We start from the raw sequence: 21269 nt of genomic DNA, 5'->3' as shown, positions 1-21269 counted from the left end.
CTGTTCACAGAACACCAGCTTGTTTACCTTGTGTCTCTGTTAGAATAAACCATCTGAGGAACATTTACCTCTCTCCGAGTCATACAGCCCGAGACGACCATACCACAAAGGATCGAATTTGGAGTCGGAATGAAGTTGCCTTTTTCATTCATTCCAGCCTTATTTACCGGTAAGTGTTGTAGCTTTTTTAAACGACGCATTTATTGAGCGAACCACCATAAATACCATAGGTGCTCTGTATCTGTGGCCTGAGGGTAAGAGGCAATATTGCCTGGCTGTGTAGAGTGTGTGTGATGTCCAAGGTGATTTGTGTTGCTTTTTGCATAGTCCTTTTGTCGTATATTGACGAGTGATTCCTGCTGTTGTCCAATGATTTTGCTGCTCAGTTTGATGATTCTGTAAGGGAAGTGATGTTAAAGGTGATGGTGAGGTATGGATTAAATTACAAATATGTGGAATGCTTTCAGAACGGGTTGATGGACCTGGAATTTGCAGAGTTTGCGAAGGAAAACGAGACGTTGCTGGAACTTGGAGTGGATGGTATCACAATTTGTTTTGAAGTTGAGTTTGTGGTCGATTGTTATCCCAAGGCATCTATATGTGTTTACCCTTTCTATCGGCTGGGGCCTTACGGAAGTCTATTAATAGTTATTTCGTCTTGGTGATGTTGAGTTGAGATCAAGGAAGTTCCGCCTGCACCTGTCTGAAAAGGTGGCCAGCTCAGACTGTAACTGGTCTGATTTGTTGGTTGAGTCCACGATGACAGTGTCGTCAGAATACTTGATGTAATGTCTGGGTTTGTGCTTCTGCAGTCGTTGGTGTAGAGTGTGTAAGGAACTGGTGAGATGACAGAGCCCTGTGGAGCACCTGGAGAGATCCTTCTGGATGAACTAAATAAAGTAAAGGTGGCCTTTAACTAAGTTTTTGTCCCATTAGATGGGGTTGCCCAGTATTAAAGGCACTTGAAAAGTCTACGAACACCAGCCGCAGAAATGACTTGGGCTTTTCAAAGTGGGTGTAAGCTGCGTGCAGCAGCGTTAGTGTGGGTCGTCTACCCGTCTGTGACGTTTGTATGAAAAGTGAAGCAGGTCAGCGTACACTGACCTCTGCCCTTAGTTGAGTGAGAGCCTCTCAAAGTCTTTCATGACCTGGGATGTTAAGGCCACAGGTCGGTAGTCATTATCACGTTTACTCTACACCTAGGCCTACCTATTGTTTATATCCGATGAAATGTTGACACACTGCTATACGTCGAATTACTACTGAATCAAAATCTGAATCAGAATTGCTTTTATTACGTCTTTCATTTCATCTTATTAAGTACACAAGGGTTAAATACTTAGGTTTGATTCCTCAACAGCCAAATAGCAGCAACAATACAATATAAAGTAAATCATGATTAGTAGGCCTACAAATTAAAATATGTAAAAAAATAAGTAGCAGCATCGATCACAATAATAAATAATAATAAAATAAATAGTCAGTATTAATAAGAGAAAGTAAAACGGTTTGAGTAAGTTAAATAATAAAAACCTAGGTGTGTAAAGTGTAAGTGTGTTCTCGAGGTTATTACTAGTTATAATGTGGTCCTACTTATATCATTATGGCTGTGTTTGACAGGAATGACTATATATATATGGAAGTGTCATGTGATGGAGTTATCTGTACTGTGATCCCCTTGATTCGTACTGTCTGTATGCGGTGGAGAGTGACAGAGAGTGACCGATAGTGACCGATAGTGACCGATAGGGACCAAGAGTGACCGAGAGTGACCGAGAGTGACTGATAGGGACCGAGAGTGACCGAGAGGGACCGAGAGTGACCGAGAGTGACCGAGAGTGACCGAGAGTGACCGAGAGTGACCGATAGTAACCTGGACACTTGGAGCCAACCTATCACAACCCCTACATTCAGCCCCTACTGCTACCAACTAACACTCTCCCACTACCTCTACCTCTACCACTACCTCTACCTCTACGACTACCACTACCACTACCTCTACCTCTACCTCTACGACTACCACTACCTCTACCACTACCTCTACCTCTACCTCTACCTCTACCACTACCTCTACCACTACCACTACCACTACCACTACCACTACCACTCCCACTACCTCTACCACTGCCTCTACCTCTACCACTACCACTACCTCTACCTCTACCACTACCACTACCTCTACCTCTACCACTACCACTACCTCTACCTCTACCACTACCTCTACCTCTACCACTACCACTACCTCTACCTCTACCACTACCACTACCTCTACCACTACCACTACCTCTACCACTACCACTACCTCTACCTCTACCACTACCACTACCTCTACCACTACCTCTACCACTACCTCTACCACTACCTCTACCTCTACCTCTACCACTACCTCTACCACTACCACTACCACTACCACTACCACTACCACTCCCACTACCTCTACCACTACCACTGCCTCTACCACTACCACTACCACTACCTCTACCACTACCTCTACCTCTACCACTACCACTACCTCTACCTCTACCACTACCACTACCTCTACCTCTACCTCTACCACTACCTCTACCTCTACCACTACCACTACCACTACCACTACCACTACCTCTACCACTACCACTACCACTACCTCTACCACTACCTCTACCACTACCACTACCACTACCTCTACCACTACCTCTACCACTACCACTACCACTACCTCTACCTCTACCACTACCACTACCTCTACCACTACCACTACCACTACCACTCCCACTACCTCTACCACTGCCTCTACCTCTACCACTACCACTACCTCTACCTCTACCACTACCTCTACCACTACCACTACCACTACCACTACCTCTACCACTACCACTACCTCTACCTCTACCTCTACCACTACCTCTACCTCTACCACTACCACTACCACTACCACTACCACTACCTCTACCACTACCACTACCACTACCTCTACCACTACCTCTACCACTACCACTACCTCTACCACTACCTCTACCTCTACCTCTACCACTACCTCTACCACTACCTCTACCACTACCACTACCTCTACCACTACCACTACCTCTACGACTACCAATACCCACTTCCTCTTACCATTGCCCACTAACGCTATCCCACTACCCTCTACCTCTAACACTGCCTACTAGTGGGTAGTTTTCCGACAACCTCTACCCATACCCACTACCACTACCTCTACCCCTATCTTTACCTTCTACAGGTAGGGGAGCGAGGGCGGGACTTCAGTCACATGGGTATAGCGGTCAGAGTGAGGGCGGGACTTCAGTCACATGGGTATAGCGGTCAGAGTGAGGGCGGGACTTCAGTCACATGGGTATAGCGGTGAGAGTGAGGGCGGGACTTCAGTCACATGGGTATAGCGGTCAGAGTGAGGGCGGGACTTCAGTCACATGGGTATAGCGGTCAGAGTGAGGGCGGGACTTCAGTCACATGTGTATAGCGGTGAGAGTGAGGGCGGGACTTCAGTCACATGGGTATAGCGGTGAGAGTGAGGGCGGGACTTCAGTCACATGGGTATAGCGGTGAGAGTGAGGGCGGGACTTCAGTCACATGGGTATAGCGGTGAGAGTGAGGGCGGGACTTTCACAACAACCTCAACCAGTGGCGTTACATCATGGTGATATGCCCCGGTGCAAATATTTATTTTGTGCCCCTGCCTTGTCGTGTGGTCCTGCTTACTACAGCAAGGGTTTCGTATAATTTAATTAATTAATTAAGTGCGCCACCAGAGGGCGCCCCCGACACATTAGCGATCGCCTAGGTCCTTTTTTTTCTTCCTCCATGGGCCCCTGATGCCGTCTGGGCCGTCGATATTTATTATTATTTATTTATTTGATTAGGACAGTGCACATTAATCAACATGTCAGCAAGAGCATCAATATAAATATGCCGGAGTTAGCTTAATTGCTCATTTTCATCCGTTGTCCTAAGGCAAGTCAAGAACATAAAAACAACATACAAAATAGATAAAAAAACACTTTTACACACAAAATAGGTCCCAATTCACATCAAGAGTCCATGTAAAAAAAGTAGAATGACCAAAGGTTACATATGAGAGCAGGTCTGGCTTGCTACTAACCACTCATTTACGCCACTGACCTCAACAACGAAGGAAAATATTGATGAATATTTTAACACTAACTTCTGAACTTCTACGGATCTGGACTCTAACATAACTTTCACAAACTATTTATGAATCGACAATGTGAGACCTTTGGAAAACCTCTCTAAGATTCTTTCTCTCTGTACCACCTAATAATTAACCATAAGGCACTACTTTTATTGAATAATTTCGTTCCCCTGTGTAAATAGAGTTTTTTATACATTCTTATAATGCTGAATGTGATTTTGTATTTTGTGTTATGTTTAACTTTGATGTTGTCTGTGATCGTGATAAAATTAAGAACTATCTCAGCTTATCAGTCTTCCAAACTAAGAGAGGACTCTTATAAAAATAATATTTTTGGGAATCACATTTTTTTTGTTTTTGGTCTCAATATGAATAATAAAGACAATTACGTTAAAGTGGGCTTGTGCGAATCTGTATTCCTAACGTGTTGGTCTTGCGTCATATCAATGTCATTGCTGTGCACGGTTCGTACCAACGGTTTCTTGCAATATTAATGTGTAGAAATATGCAATACTAAGCTATAAATTGTAAAATAAGGTACAACTGTGCACCACTAGAATGCTATATATTCCAAAGAAAATGTCACAATTTCGCTTTACCTGAATTACTACATTTGAACATGTTGCACGTTCCAAGAATAAAGAAACATAACTTACAATTTAATTCATTAAAACACAGATTTGTATTGAAACTGCTCATAGGCAGATCAACTGGAAATTACAGTTTTCAAGTAATGTCCAGTTTGAATCCTGAAATTCATACTTAAAGCAAAGTTGACTGTGCTTGTCCACTGGCGCCACCTACTGACGCTGATTGTTATCATTGTTTTGCTGTTATAGCTAATACATATGATTGATATGTCTCTCTGTGGCCAAACCCGAACACAAACGTACAGTTCCTTCGCTATTTCAATACACCGTCTAAGAACCAGCCACCCATACCTTGTTAATTACACACTTGATCCCATATAATAACGAAACTATTAAAAACATCATCTAGGTGAACTGGATGTGGGATTTGGATTTAAAAATCATCAGAAGATTCAAAGCGTATGAGTTTCCCTTCAGATGGAGAGGTACACGAACGATTTGTATTAAATATATTCTTCTCCCCACAGCATGCGACTGAGCAGGAAGAGGAGGGTACTAAGCCCCACCCACATGATGTTCTGCGACGTGATTGGTTCAGCTTATAATGGAGAGCATAGAAACAGAACAGATAGATAAACAGTACATGTATATATCGGCCGTCGTTTCAAACGACTGTGCGTGTGCAGACTATTAATCTACGCTGTTCATGTTTAATATGGTTAGTGGATATAAAATATATATAGGATGCTCTCCCCTTGAATAATTCACAAAATATGATTGTTATTCTGTGACCGTCGCGGTCACTCAATTATAACGCTATCATGCTGTCTTCATTGGCTCAAAACTCCAAACAATACGTATTTTAATAAATTCACACTTTTATTTAGAGTGTAGTTTCACTGTTTATGCATATTCTACGCGTTGTCGGCTGAAGCCTGCACCCCTGTCACCGCGGTCTGCTCTTCTACGCGTCGTGCTTCTATGCGCGCATCCACGGGTCGGAGGTGAACGTCCAGGAGTAACCCGCACCGCGTCACATCGCACCACTCTCTGCTGTTCATGGAAATGAGCTCAGCATGATCTGTGTGTACTTTCATCCCAAGTGAAGATGTCAAGGTAAACCCGGACCCGGTCTACTACACACAGCGTCTGGATCTGCAGAGGAGGAAGGATTGCGTGCCAATTCTTCACACAGGGTGAGCCCCTTGTGTTGTGTGTGGTTGTCGGGGTTCTTACTTCGCTGGTGTCTTCTTGCTGTCTGTGTTGGCCCTGTCACTTGACGTCCAGCCCGCCGGCCCAGGCCACGCGTGTGTACACACACAGGTAGACACCACACTTTGCATAGAAACTCCTCAATTCCGATTCGGCGGCATCGTTTACTGGTTACCTTTCATTCATAATCACGGATTATGCAGCGCTCGACGCTATTATCTGCGTATTTGTTGTGCTGTTCTAAGTGGTTGACGCAAAATGTGTGTGTGTGTGTGTGTGTGTGTGTGTGTGTGTGTGTGTGTGTGTGTGTGTGTGTGTGTGTGTGTGTGTGTGTGTGTGTGTCTGTGTCTGTGTCTGTGTCTGTGTCTGTGTCTGCCCGGTTTTTCTGGTCCCACAGGTAAGTGGTCCCCAGGTAAGCTGTTGCTCATAGGGACCCCGCGATGTGCTTCACTCGGTAGTAAACTTGTGTGGTTGCGTTGCATTCTGCTATGCGGATTGTTCACATTCCCAAAGTCGGAATCCGTTCCTAGAAGTCCTAAATTGATGAGTGTCATATCCTATTTCTAAAAGGTTTGCTTTACGTTCTGTGTTTTAATTGTAGTTATTGACGTGAGCCAACGTTTGATGGTTTCCGTTGGATCGTTTTAAGCTTTGGTTTCAGGTTCTCTGGGTTTCGTAGTAGAAAACCACTTCTCAGATCATGCAGGCTCTTTGACGTGTGTCGTTTCGTTCTGTTAACCCCTAGTTAGACCTGGAGGCTCTGCAACAGACCAGCCCCCAAGCTGCGATTTCACAAGCTCTCCTGCAATATCATCCTTTCATTTTTTTATTTTTGTTCAGTTTATGCAACACGACAAACAACTGGTGACCTTATGGTGTTACTCTGTCCCCAAGGGTGGACCCCTGTGTCTTTCAGCATCCTCTCTCTCTATCACCCCATCACCCCATCTTCTCTCATCCTCTCTCTCCTTCTCTTGCCTGTTGTCTGTCTGTCTGTCTGTCTGTCTGTCTGTCTGTCTGTCTGTCTGTCTGTCTGTGCTTCCTCATCTGTCTCTATCGCCCTATAACCTCATCCTCTCTCTCTCTCTCTCTCTCTCTCTCTCTCTCTCTCTCTCTCTCTCTCTCTCTCTCTCTCTCTCGCTATCGTCTGTCTGTCTGTCTGTCTGTCTGTCTGTCTGTCTGTCTGTCTGTCTGTCTGTCTGTCTGTCTGTCTGTCTGTTTGTGTTTCGTCATCTGTCTCATTCACGGCCCTGTTGCCATGGAATTGTACCCTAGTGTAAACATTGCACAAAATGCTCACACAGGAAACCTAGACGTGTTTCAGTGAGGAGAACGCCACTAAGACGCCGGTCATATACTCAGTATTAACATGAATCCTAACGTGCCCCTTTCTCTCCCTCCAGTGGTAGCAGCCTGTACTCGCCCCCCGCCCACCACCATGGCCCAGCCGGACCCTCCTCCCAACGCCCGCAAGAAGCCGGTCCTGGGCGGTCTGCCCTCCCGCTTCGTGGTGGGCTCGGTGTCGGAGGAGAACTCTGAGGACGAGGCGGCGGGCCGGCCCGACGGGACCCAGGAGGGCAAGGAGACGCCGCGCTCCGCCTCCCCGGCCTCCTCCCTGGGCTCCGACAGCACCTACGAGACGGGCTTCGACAGCAGCGACGGCGCCCCCAACAACCTCAGGTCAGAACCCCCACCAACCTCGGGTCAGAACCCCCACCAACCTCGGGTCAGAACCCAGAACCCTCGCCGAACCTCAGGTCAGTCAACCTGCGGGTTACAAACAAAGTTGTTGGCGTTCCCCGTCTGTAGCTGAGCCAAGCTTCATTCACGTTTACCTTCAGGGCGTTTAGCTGACGCTTTTATCCAAAGCGTCTTACAATAAGCACATTTGTCAGAAGAATAAGAAATAAAAATATATATCGCTGTCGGTACAGTTAGGATGTTGATAGAACCAAGTGCCGAGCACTAACCATCACTAGGTTAACCCATGCCCAGTGTACAACAGAGATGGCCCGGGTAAGACGCTACACAATGCTAAGGACTATTTTTAAGTGTAAGGACATACAACAGATAATAAGTGCGATTGCCTTGTCCGTATAGCAGTACAGAGTACAGGAGGCCAGGCTAGTGCTGTGATGTCTAGCCTTGCACCCCCCAGGCCCAACGCTCTGGGTTCGTACCCGCAACGTCTGATGTCGTGGGCCTCCTCGAGCAAGCCGCCCCCTTAACCCGTACCCCTGAAAATGAATCCACCATGAGCCTCTTGTGATAAAGGCCTCTGCTAAGGCCTAAAAAAAAAAAAGTTTGGTTCCTGTTGGTTGTCAGTTGAGGTCATGGGTAGGTAGGGAATTTATTTTCTTTTTTTATTACATTTTTTCCAACGGCAGCGAATGATAGGTAGGTTGTTTTCATTTAAAAACGAGAAAATTCGCTCATCCTTGTACAGAATGAAGAGGTGCTGTACCAAAACGTAATTATAGTTTGCATCAAAAAAAAAGAAATTGCAGGCGATGCAGGCCTGAATGTACAGCGCATGTGAAAAATGTGGTCGCTCCAGCTTTACACTAGCACAAAGGCACAGTCTTCATGCTCTCTCTCTCTCTCTCTCTCTCTCTCTCTCTCTCTCTCTCTCTCTCTCTCTCTCTCTCTCTCTCTCTCTCTCTCTCTCTCTCTCTCTCTCTCTCTCTCTCTCTCTCTCTCTCTCTCTCTCTCTCTCTCTCTCTCTCTCTCTCTCTCTCTCTCTCTCTCTCTCTCTCTCTCTCTCTCTCTCTCTCTCTCTCTCTTTCCCCCCCCCGACCTTCTTTATTTATCATCTATGAATCTAATGTTGATTCATTCCCTCGAATGTTCAGCCTGGTGAATGAACTCCCGTCTCTTCATCCTCAGGGAACGATCTTCTCTTTACGTCCTTTAAGCCCTGGACCCTTCAGTTCTCTGCTGGTTGTCTGTTGGTTCTCTGAAGGCTGCTGTTGTCTCTCCTTTTGACGGACCCTCTCTACTGATGGGTCTGAACCGGCTACCCTCGGTTCCCTTGGTGTCGTCCCTCTGGAGGACCACGCTGTCCGCTGAGGCTCCGTGTTGGGACGGAAGGCATCTGGTGTCCAGACACTCGTATAGTTTACCTTCACCCAAGGAGATTGAGTTCCCAGAACACTATTTCACCCCGCTTTGCCATTCGATGAAACAAGCTATTCCTTATCCATTATTCATCCAGGCTATCCCTAAGTCTGGGCTAGTCTGAACGCTAGCCTAAATGCTATCCTGAAGGCTAGCCTAAATGCTAGCTTAAATGCTAGTCTGAACGCTAGCCTAAATGCTATCCTTAATGCTAGCTTAAATGCTACACAATTTTCTGGATGTCACCACCAGTGGTTGGCATGTGTACTGGTTTTGTAGTCAGTTTCACGGCTGGAGCGGGCGTGACAGCACTGAAGGGGGAGGGGAGGGGGGCCAATGAATACTTGGTATAGTATTCTATTGTCTCTGGTCGCTGTGGAACAAGAACGACTCAAACCTCCGCTGGGCTGGTTGCTATCCCGGGAACCGGCATTCTGGCAGTAGCTCCCTCTCTCAGTCTCTCCCTGTCTCCCTGTCTCCCTCTCTCAGTCTCTCTCAGTCTCTCCCTGTCTCTCCCTGTCTCTCCCTGTCTCCCTGTCTCTCTGTCTCTCTGACTCCCTGAATCTCTCTCACAGACTCACTGTCTCCCTCTCTCTCTGTCCCACTGTCTCCTTTTCTCCCTGTCTCCCTGCCTCTCAGACTCCCTGTGTGTCTCTGGTTCTCTGTCTCTCTGTCTCTCTCTATCACTGTCTTCCTGTCTCTCTGTCCTACAGTGTCCTTTGCTCCCAGTATCCCTGTCTCACTGAATCCCTGTCTCTCTGTGTGTCTCTGGCTGTCTGGCTCTCTCTCTGGCTCTCGCTCTCTGTCTGGGCGTGTTACACTTGCTCTCTCTGTCTGTTCCTCTCCCTCCCCCCCTCTCTCTACACCCCCCACCCCCCCCCCCCCCACTCCCCCCCCCCCCCCCTCCTCTCTGTGATGTTAGCTTGCTGCGTCAGTCCCAAGCAGTCAGCCTGACAAACGGGCTGGGGAACTGCCACACCTTCCCTCCCTCTCTCCCCCTCTCTGGGGTGGGGTTCTGCTCCTGTTGGAGACGCCAGTCCTGGCATGTTGACACACTTCCACTCCAGGGAACCTGAGCCGTCGGTTTGTGACGGCACCGCGACCAGGTCCACCTCGCTTCTGATCCCCTGGTCCAGAGACACGCCACCTGGTCCAGACACGCACATACCCTCCCTGGTCTCGACTGGGTCACCCCGGCTATCGCCATGTTTACTCATGATGTTTTATGATTACTCAATCGATTAAAAAAAATAAATAAAAAAGATAGTTCAACAAATAATCAATAGTGTTTCCCAATGAAAGTTATTTGCAGTTTGATTGGTGTATGTACTTTACTGATCGGTTCCGATTAGAGCCAGTGTTCTGGAAGTTGCTCTGATTACCTTGGCCTTACAGAAACTCAACCTTTTTAGAACAATGATTTAGACCTGGCTGAGATGAACCGTCCTGGCTGCCTTTACATTCATATTGAACTTTTATCTGAGGCGATGAACAAGTGGGGCTGAGAGCAATCAAAGCGTAAACCAGTTTGATTATGCAACTACAGAACTAAAACCATATCTCTATAATCCTGATGTTTCTGTAGCCTGCAGTCCTATGCTTTCGGCAGTCCTACGATCGATCCCTCGACTCTCCAGGGCTCGTCTACGGCCTACGCTACAATAAACATATATTCTAGATAAGACACGCTACTCCAATGCCACGATCTACTTTCACCTGCTTCTAGATCTGCGAGGATGTTTATGTCTCTATACCTGATGGTTCACAGACACCCGCTGTCTATAAAAGACGGCTACAGTTCAATATGGCCACAACCTAACTGCGCTCCATAAATCTCTGAACACGTGACTAGCAGAAGCAGACAGGATGGTCTATTTGGCTGGGTGTTTGACTCTCAGTCTCAAGGTTGTGGGGTTTGATCCCTAATGCCGCAGCCTATGCTCGTGTAAGAAAGGATATCGGTGTGATTGTTTGAATGAATGTGCTTTTCAGTTTGAGTTTGAGTTGAGCAGCTGCCCGTAACTTAGAAATAAGTGACCATATATGGACTTCTCTTCTCCTCTGGTCCGACCTGATAGGTCAGACAGCGATCCGGATGATAGGACTTGAATGGAAGACCTTTTTAGAAGTGTCGATATGGATGAAGGGGTTCTTCACCACACAGAGGACCTTGCTATAGACTGCAGAGCGGTAGATGCGTGTGGAGGCTTCTGGGTCCTAAAGGGGCCGGGTTCTAAAGATCCCAGGTTGTAAGGTCCCGGGTTCTAAAGGTCTGTGGTTCTAAAGGTGTGTGCAGGCTCCGTGGTTCTAAAGGTGTGTGTTCTCTGTGGTTCTAAAGGTGTGTGTTCTCTGTGGTTCTAAAGGTGTGTGTTCTCGGTGGTTCTAAAGATTTGTGTTCTGTGTGGTTCTAAAGGTGTGTGTTCTCTGTGGTTCTAAAGGTGTGTGTTCTCTGTGGTTCTAAAGGTGTGTGTTCTCTGTGGTTCTAAAGGTGTGTGTTCTCTGTGGTTCTAAAGGTGTGTGTTCTCTGTGGTTCCCCAGACCCAGCATGTCGGGTCTCCACCTGGTGAAGCAGGGCCGGGACCGCAGGAGGATCGACCTCCAGAGGGACTTCACGGTGGCCTCGCCCGCCGAGTTCGTCACGCGCTTCGGGGGGAACAAGGTCATCGAGAAGGTCAGAGGTCATTTGGTTTATCCATGATGTTTATTTGTCCGCTGATATTCATAAACATACTTTTAGTGCCGATACCATATTGATTATTCTCATCCGTGGTCGTTTTTCGCACTTCTTAACAAGGGAACAGAACAAAATGTTTTTATGATATTGCTCAAACCCGTCGGTTAATATACGCCGTTCTCACGGCTTTCCCGCTAACTCTCCGATCGCTGCAGGTTCTCATCGCCAACAACGGTATCGCCGCGGTCAAGTGCATGCGGTCGATCCGGCGCTGGTCCTACGAGATGTTCCGCAACGAGCGAGCCATCCGCTTCGTCGTCATGGTGACTCCGGAGGACCTGAAGGCCAACGCAGGTCAGCGTTTTTATCGGGAGTGCGCTCCGAATTAAATCGTAAAAACACAAACTACTGTAAGGTTTAACAACCGTCAAGTTCTGGGTGCTCAGGCTAGAAGTAGCCCCTCCTTAAGATTAACGCAAAAAACATTAACAACGCTAATATTTATTGAAGATGTTCAAATCCGAATTGTCCCGTTAACCTTTGACCTTTTCACCTCGTCTCCAAACAGAGTACATAAAGATCGCAGACCATTACGTCCCGGTGCCCGGAGGGACGAACAACAACAACTACGCCAACGTAGAGCTCATCCTGGACATCGCCAAGCGCATCCCCGTCCAGGTACGACCGGCTGCTGCCGCTGTGACGCCGTGATGCTAGCCAGGTTGCTAGGTTACGTTAGCATCCTTAACCCATGGGTTGCTAACTATGAATGGGTTCCATAATGGAACGACTGCCTTCTCTGTTTCATTACGAGATCCTTAGTGTGTTTACAGATGGAACCGAAGGAACACTGTTTTGATAAAAAAAAATTACACAGAGTACTTAAATGTAGACGTAACCCTTTACGATAACTTGAACGTAAGTATTTCACTCTTCGGACATGGTAATAACGAGAATGTGTCGTTGGTTTGACTGCGTGAAGAACCTGCCGGGTCCTGGGTTTCTAAGGTAGCTCCGCAGGCGACCCAAGGCCCGGGTCGAAGGTTGAGGAACCTCTGGGTTCTGAGACTTGTGTGTTGTATCTCCTTAGGCCCAATCCCATTTCTACCCCTTACCCCTTCCCCTTCAAAACAAGGGGGAGGGGGAGGGGGAGGGGGGAGGGGGAAGGGGTAAGGGGCAGAAATGGGATTGGGCCTTTTTCCGACTTTGTTCTGGCTCTTTGCTCCCAGGCCGTGTGGGCCGGCTGGGGTCACGCGTCGGAGAACCCCAAACTACCCGAGCTGCTGCACAAGAACGGCATCGCCTTCATGGGTGAGTGGAGCGTCAGTCGAGTAGAGTTCACCTCGACTCGGCACAGCATTTTCTTCCTTTCCTTCTTCCTCACCGTCCACCCGTTGTCTTTGCCGTGCATCGTGTGATCCTACGTGTATTGATTGGTTTGTATAATGATCGGTTTTTAATCCTGATCGGTTTGTGTTCTGTCCCCAGGTCCGCCCAGTCAGGCCATGTGGGCGCTGGGAGACAAGATCGCCTCGTCCATCGTAGCGCAGACGGCGGGCATCCCCACGCTGCCCTGGAGCGGCTCAGGTCAGCTAGCCCTCCAGCTAACGCTAACCCACAGCCTTAAAGCTAGCCCTTCAGCTAACGCCAACCCACAGCCCTAAAGCTAGCCCTTCAGCTAACGCTAATCCTTCAGCTAACGCTTACCAACAACCTTAAAGCTAGCCCCTCAGCTAACACTAACCCACAGCCTTAAAGCTAGCCCCTCAGCTAACGCTAACCCACAACCTTGAAGCTAGCCCTTCAGCTAATGCTAACCCACAGCCTTAAGGCTAACCCTTCAAGTTGCTACAGTCCACTGGGTACCATCATAAGTCCTTTAGAAGCTAACCCACACTTAACTATTCATTATCCTTTAGGAGAGCTAACCTTAGCCCTTTAGCCTACTGTTATCCTTAGGTAAACTAACCCTATCCCTTCAGCTAACTATAATCCCTAGTGAAGCTAACCCTAGCCCTTCAGCTAACTGTAATCCTTTAGGGAAGCTAATCCCTTCAACTAACCATAATCCTTTAAACAAGCTATCCTATCCCCTCAGGGAAGCTAAACCTACCTTTCAGGAATGCTCAGAGTTCCGTCCCTACCTTCCTGTGTCTCGCAACATCATAATTTACACATTCCTGTTCGGTGAGGCGTTCTTAGTAACTGTTACAAAGTACAAGGACCGCTCTGGCAGCATTGTACCTGACTAGGGGTGATTTATTTTTACAAGACAGGCGTTTCCAGTTGTAAATTACAGGATGTTTATTTTGTTTGCCTTTTGCTACAACTAACAATAGACAGGATTTGTTTGTGTGTTTAAAAAGACTATGTGTTTGAGTTACCACTAATTAAATGTTATTTGTACAGCCCTTAATCACAGGTACAGTTTCAAAGGGCTTAACAGGCAATACACTTAGTTTATTTACACAAAATTAACCGTTACATTAATATATTTATCACTATTATTGAGGTTGAGGATGTGTCAAAAATGTCCAAGGGCCTTCTCTGGGCCTCGAGCCTCGGGTCTACATCCTGATGTCCGCTGTGTCTTTCTCGTGGTGTACACGGGCAGCTGTGACTCAGGAGGTAGAGCGGGTTGGCTGGTCACCGGAAGGTCGCTAGTTTGATCCCCGGCTCCTCCTAGAGTGTCGAGGTGTCCCTGAGCGAGACGCCTCACCCTGACTGCTCCCGACGAGCTGGCTGTCGCCCTGCGTGGCTGACCCCGCCGTCGGTGTGTGGATGTGTACTGAAGGGGTGAATGTGAGGCTGTGTTGTGCAGCGCTCTGGGCGGCCGCTGGTTCGGGAGCGCAGTATGAATGCAGACCGTTCACCGTTTCCATGCGCGTGTTGACGTCGTGGTTCGCGTGTCGCTGCAGGGCTGACGGTGGAGTGGACGGAGGCTGAGCAGAAGAAGAAGCTCATCAACGTGCCCTCAGACGTGTACGAGCAGGGCTGCATCCCCGACGTGGAGGCCGGCCTAGAGGTCGGTACCCCCCCCCCCCCCAGGGAGGGTGACTCACGGTGACTGTGTTTGACTCCCAGCCGAAAGGACCTGGGTTCGAACCCCGACGTCCGCGGTCTACCTGGAGGCGTCCTGGAGTGGGATGACCTTTAACCCCCAGCTGCTCCTCAATGACCTGTTTCTGAGAGTCTTTACTGGTAGTGTCCGCAAAATAGGGAGAATTTACACTATAATACTATAGTACTACAATAGATTAGATTCAACTTCTTTATCATTGTGCCGAGTACAGAGACAACGAATGCAGTTAAAGTAGTAAGATGCAGAGTATGTGCATGTAATGATAATATATATGCAGTGTCTACAGTCGTAATAGAGAAAGTACTGATTATAGGAATGGTAATGATAGAGAAAGTACTAATAGTCGTATTAATTGTGTGTGTGTGTGTGTGTGTGTGTGTGTGTGTGTGTGTGTGTGTGTGTGTGCGTGTGCGTGTAGGCTGCCGAGGTGGTGGGCTACCCTGTGATGGTGAAGGCCTCCGAGGGCGGCGGAGGGAAGGGCATCCGCAAGGTCAACTGCGCCGACGACTTCCCCAACCTCTTCAGACAGGTGAGTGGGGGCGGGGCTTAGGGTGGAGGGGGTGTGGTCTGGGCCGGAGGGGGTGTGGTCTGGGGTCTCAGTACTTTGAGGTACCAGAAGGTAAATATCAATCAGGTGCAAACTATCTCTAGTGGAATAGTTTGAACCAGGCCAGTCTGCCGTCTCTGGTTTACGTTAACAGCGTAAACTGAGTTTACGTAGAAAAAATAGGTTAAGAACGAAAAATATGTTTACCCTCAGTTTACTTCTTCACTCATAGCGTATGTACAAAATTATGTTTCCCCTCATAGTCTACGTAGAGAAATTGGTTGACACTCAAAGTTAGATACCGAACAATTCAGATTTATTTGCTATAAGAATGTAAACCCTAGCAGTGTCCTTCCAACTTCCCCAAGCCCCCCGGGTTCACTCAGGGGGGGGTCGAATGCTCCATCACTCCAATCCCCACCCCACTGAGGTGCACAGTGTCCCAACCCACCTCTGACCTCTGACCTCTGACCCCTCACCCCAGGTCCAGGCGGAGGTCCCCGGCTCGCCCATCTTCGTGATGCAGCTGGCGAAGCACGCGCGCCACCTGGAGGTGCAGATCCTGGCCGACCAGTACGGGAACGCCATCTCCCTGTTCGGGAGGGACTGCTCTGTGCAGCGGCGCCACCAGAAGATCATCGAGGAGGCACCCGCCACCATCGCCACCAGCGACGTCTTCGAGGACATGGAGAAGGTACGGCGCCGGGGCTACCACCGTGGTGTTAGGGTGGAGCCTCCACCCTGAGCCTCCACCCTGAGCCTCCACCCTGAGCCTCCAGGTGGAGCCTCCACCCTGAGCCTCCACCCTGAGCCTCCACCTGGAGACAGTGCTCCACCCCTCACCACACCACCGCTGCTGTGATCCAACGTGACGACGACGATGGGTTTCAGAGAGTGTTTGTCTCCTAATATCGTCCTTTTGGAAACAGGACGGTTGAACGGCTTGAGTGTTCGATTCCCGAACTCCACCGAATATTACCAGAAAATATTCTGTGCAGAAATACATATGTTCAATATGCAATATAATCAACAGAAAACATTCAATTATTTTAAAGATATAGATTTTAATTGAAATGTCCATTAATATTGTAAAAAAGGTGGAAAGAATAGTTGGATATGACGTGAATGCACAAAGGACGCTAAAATACTCCACTGAGGTCAGGTGAGGTACTGCAGCATTGTGTTGAGTTCGTCCTCCCCCCCCCCCCCCCCCCCCCCCTTTAGTGTGCGGTGAAGCTGGCCAAGATGGTGGGCTACGTGAGCGCAGGCACGGTGGAGTACCTCTACGGGAAGGACGGCAGCTTCTACTTCCTGGAGCTGAACCCCCGACTGCAGGTGGAGCACCCCTGTACGGAGATGGTGGCCGATGTCAACCTGCCCGCCGCACAGCTGCAGGTCAGACACACACATACACACAGTCAGATACACTACACACACACACACACACACACACACACACACACACACACACACACACACACACACACACACACACACACACACACACACACACACACACACACACACATGGACACACACACACACACACATGCATGGACATGCACACACACATGCATGGACACGCACTCACACAAACACACACACACACACATGCATAGACACGCGCATAGACGCCTAGACGCACAAATGCACAGACATGCACACATGCAGGCATAGACACATGGGCACACGCACGAATAGAGGCACAAAAAAGTACACAAACAAAACGCACACACGCATAGACGCTCGCGCGCACAAGCCTCGACACGCGCATAGAAACAAGCATGCATAGACGCACACACACATACATGCGTGCACACACGCATAGACACAAACACACGCACATAGACACGTGCGCACAGACACACACAAACACACACACAGATAGACAACAACACACACACAGTAATGCACACCATGGTAAACTCGTGCTCCTCACCCACAGTCATGTGTACATGCTCATAAATGAATTCATGCACGCAGTCCCTCAGCTACACACATAAACACACACACACACCCCCCCCCCCCTCCAGGCAGCCCCCAGTCAGGGTGTGTGTCCGTCTCAGTGGGGCGCTGGTTAGCCACGCGCCGCCGGGCCCCCGTATCCATGACAACGGCGTGAGAGGCACCGGGACGAGGGTCAATGTGGCGGTGATGGGTCACGTGTGTGTGTGTGTGTGTGTGTGTGTGTGTGTGTGTGTGTGTGTGTGTGTGTGTGTGTGTGTGTGTGTGTGTGTGTGTGTGTGTGTGTGTGTGTGTGTGTGTGTGTGTGTGTGTGTGTGTGTGTGTGTGTAGTGTATCTGACTGTGTGTGTGTCGGACTCATTATTGGTGTTTCTGTCCAGCTGTGTGTGTGTGTGTGTGTTTGTGACACTGTGTGCATAGTGTTCCCCTGACTGTGTGTGTGTGTGTGTAGTATATTGTACGCGTGTGTATGTAGGTCAGGGTGTGTGTAGTATATTGTGTGTGTGTGTGTATGTAGGTCAGGGTGTTTTGAGGTGTGTAATCAAGCAGCAGACCTTTGTCTTCTTCGAGCACGAAGGGGGTCGCACTAAACCCCATCTCAGATTGGATACCAATGTTCACATGTTCCTCGCGCACGAGGAGGACGGAGGTTGGAGGCTGGGGTCTGCGTGTGATGTTATAACATAGATCCCAGGCTGTGGATGCTTGTAGCCAAACCGTACAACCCTATGGGGGTCGATACTGGGAACAGAACTACCAACCCTGGCACTGTCAATGCCTTGCTCTGCCGGTTGAGTAACAGGGAATCAAACACCAAATACATGCCCTACCAGTTCATCGTTTCGACCTCCTAGGTATATTTGACATTGTATTTACATGACAACCAATCACCTGTTTTAATTGGCTTAATGAGGCTAATTTGTGTATTGGTTCATTAGACTAAACTCTCTCTCTCTGTGTGCGTGTGCGTGTGCGTGTGCGTGTGCGTGCGTGTGTGTGTGTGGTCCAGATCGCCATGGGGATCCCCCTCCACCGCATGAAGGACATCCGGATGCTGTACGGGGTCCATCCGTGGGGGGACTGCCTCATCGACTTCGAGGGGCTGTCCACCGCCCCCTCCCCCCGCGGTCATGTGATCGCCGCTCGCATCACCAGCGAAAACCCCGACGAGGTACAGTGAGCAAGGCAGCCTGGGGGGTCGGGACTCTTTAGAAGGGGTCTTTATGTGTTGTGTTTGTATTCATAGAAATGATTGGGATCATGAATTACATTTTCTCAATAGTGCATTTTTAAATGTATTCACAAGTTTATTAAGACGTAAGAAATGAATACAAATATCAACAAAATGTCACGTGGAAAGCTTAAAAAACATTCATTGTGCGTGTGTCTGTTTGCGTCTGTGTGTGTGTGTGTGTGTGTGTGTGTTTCCCTCTGCGTTGTGTGTCTGTGTGTGTGTGTCTGTTTGGGTCTCCATGCGTGTCTGTCTGCTTCTCCGTGTCTGTGTCTGCGTGTGCGTGTGTGTCTGCGTGTGCGTGTGTGTCTGCGTGTGCGTATGTGTTTCCGTCTGCGTTGTGTGTCTGCGTGTGTGTGTGTCTGCGTCTCCATGTGTGTCTGTGTTTGCGTGTGTGTGTCTGTGTGTGTGTCTTTCTGCGTTACGTGGGTGTGTGTCTGCGTGTGCGTGTGTGTCTGCATGTGCGTGTGTGTCTGTCTGTGTGTCTTTCTGCGTTACGTGGGTGTGTGTCTGCGTGTGCGTGTGTGTCTGCGTGTGCGTGTGTGTCTGTGTGTGTGTCTTTCTGCGTTTCGTGGGTGTGTGTCTGCAGGGCTTCAAGCCCAGCTCGGGCACGGTGCAGGAGCTGAACTTCCGCAGCAACAAGAACGTGTGGGGCTACTTCAGTGTGGCGGCGGCCGGCGGGCTGCACGAGTTCGCCGACTCCCAGTTCGGACACTGCTTCTCCTGGGGGGAGAACCGCGAGGAGGCCATCTCGTAAGGACACGCACAGAGAGACACGCACAGAGAGACACGCACAGAGACACGCACAGAGAGAGACACACACAGAGAGACGCACAGAGAGACGCACACAGAGACACGCACAGAGACGCGCACAGAGACACGCACAGAGAGAGACGCACAGAGAGAGACGCACACGAGACACGCACAGAGACATGCACAGAGAGAGACGCATACCGAGACACGCACCGCACAAACGGGGGAGCCACACGCACGTTCACTCACAAAGAGACTCACACAGAGACACACTCGCACTGAAACAGACGCGCACACACACACACACTCACAAAGAGACACGCACCGCACAAACAAAGAGCCACAAGCACGTACGCTCACAAAGAGACTCACAAAGAGACTCACAGAGAGACACGCATGCACACTCGCACACAGACTCAAAATGAGAAAGACGTGCACACACACACACACACACACACACACACACACACACACACACACACACACACACACACACACACACACACACACACACACACACACACACACACACACACACACACACACACACACACACAAAGAGACTCACACAGAGACACACATGCACATCAACTCAAACAGACCCACACACACGCACGGCATCACAAAGAGTCTGAATCACCTTCAGTTCAAGCATTGCTTATTTGGATTTGTTGTTTTCTGAATAACTTGTACATCCCTGAACATTCATACATCTACTGTGGAAAACTTCTACCTTGGCTGAACTGGGGACAACTAGGGGAGTTCAAGTTTGTTCGCTGATACAGCGGACATTGTCCCGGACCTAGTTGTGAGGGATCAGCATGTCTCAGGGGACACTGTCGGGTTTTCCTTGCTCTCTTAAACGCTTGTCCTTTAAAGTGTTACATAATGTGTTCCCTGCCTCTGTGAAGCTCAATGAACAGCCTTTCTGTTTTGAGGGTCGCTATTTAAACCAAAGTACCTTCCCTCCAACTCTGTAGCCGCTGACACAACACAGTCAAAGCAAATGCACCGTCCAGCATCGCGTCCTTCACCCTCTCTCCTCCTCGTCTGCGTAGCAACATGGTGGTGGCCCTCAAGGAGCTGTCCATCAGAGGGGACTTCCGGACCACGGTGGAGTACCTCATCAAGCTGCTGGAGACCGAGTGCTTCCAGTCCAACAGCATCGACACCGGCTGGCTGGACCGCCTCATCTCGGAGAAGATGCAGGTACGCCCTCTGTCGCACGCCCTGAACGTAGCTGAAGGACCTTCTAGATCTGGAGGCTGGAGACGTAGCTGAAGGAGAGATGTTTTGTGGGGCGACGTTGTTCACAGGGAACTAGAGACGCTGAGGTTGTTTGAGATGAAGGGTTTTGACGTGTGTGTGTGTGTGTGTGTGTGTGTGTGTGTGTGTGTGTGTGTGTGTGTGTGTGTGTGTGTGTGTGTGTGTGTGTGTGTGTGTGTGTGTGTGTGTGTGTGTGTGTGTGTGTGTGTGTGTGTGTGCAGGCGGAGCGACCGGACACCATGCTGGGCATCGTCAGCGGGGCTCTCCACGTGGCCGACGTCAAACTCCGGAACAGCGTCTCCAACTTCCTGCACTCCCTGGAGAGGTAAACCCCGGGAGTATCACATCGTTACCGCTCCATCGGTCACATCTTAACCAGTCACATCTTAACCAGTCACATCTTAACCAGTCACATCTTAACCTGTCACATCTTAACCATTCACATCTTAACCAGTCACATCTTAACCAGTCACATTCAATTCAATTCAATTCAATTTTATTTGTATAGCCCTTAATCACCATTACAGTCTCAAAGGGCTTAACAGGCCAAATATTTGTCACATCTTAACCAGTCACATCTTAACCAGTCACATCTGAACCATTCACATCTTAACCAGTCACATCTTAACCAGTCACATCTGAACCATTCACATCTTAACCAGTCACATCTTAACCAGTCACAT

General features: G+C 48.9%; 1 protein-coding gene across 8 annotated transcripts in view; it reads left to right on the top strand.

Annotated features, from left to right (window-relative positions):
- Positions 1-5773: 5773 nt before the first annotated feature.
- Positions 5774-21269, top strand: part of acaca (acetyl-CoA carboxylase alpha) — a 55050-nt gene continuing 39554 nt past the window's right edge. For 6 of the 8 annotated variants that reach the window (XM_056595588.1, XM_056595587.1, XM_056595585.1 and 3 more), the window contains exons 1-15: positions 5775-5936; positions 7356-7632; positions 11608-11740; positions 11959-12097; positions 12312-12421; positions 12973-13054; positions 13232-13330; positions 14662-14768; positions 15244-15354; positions 15857-16066; positions 16597-16767; positions 18346-18507; positions 19157-19320; positions 20379-20529; positions 20808-20911. In XM_056595588.1, the coding sequence (XP_056451563.1) occupies positions 7391-7632; positions 11608-11740; positions 11959-12097; positions 12312-12421; positions 12973-13054; positions 13232-13330; positions 14662-14768; positions 15244-15354; positions 15857-16066; positions 16597-16767; positions 18346-18507; positions 19157-19320; positions 20379-20529; positions 20808-20911 (1985 nt within the window). In that variant the 5' untranslated portion in view covers positions 5775-5936; positions 7356-7390. The other 2 variants (XM_056595586.1, XM_056595582.1) reach the window with 2 other exon arrangements.

This window comes from Gadus chalcogrammus, chromosome 7 (assembly GCF_026213295.1).
Source record: "Gadus chalcogrammus isolate NIFS_2021 chromosome 7, NIFS_Gcha_1.0, whole genome shotgun sequence".
Taxonomy (NCBI): domain Eukaryota; kingdom Metazoa; phylum Chordata; class Actinopteri; order Gadiformes; family Gadidae; genus Gadus; species Gadus chalcogrammus.
The sequence above is the reverse complement of the archived record's forward strand: the minus strand, read 5'-3'. Positions and strand labels throughout refer to the sequence as shown.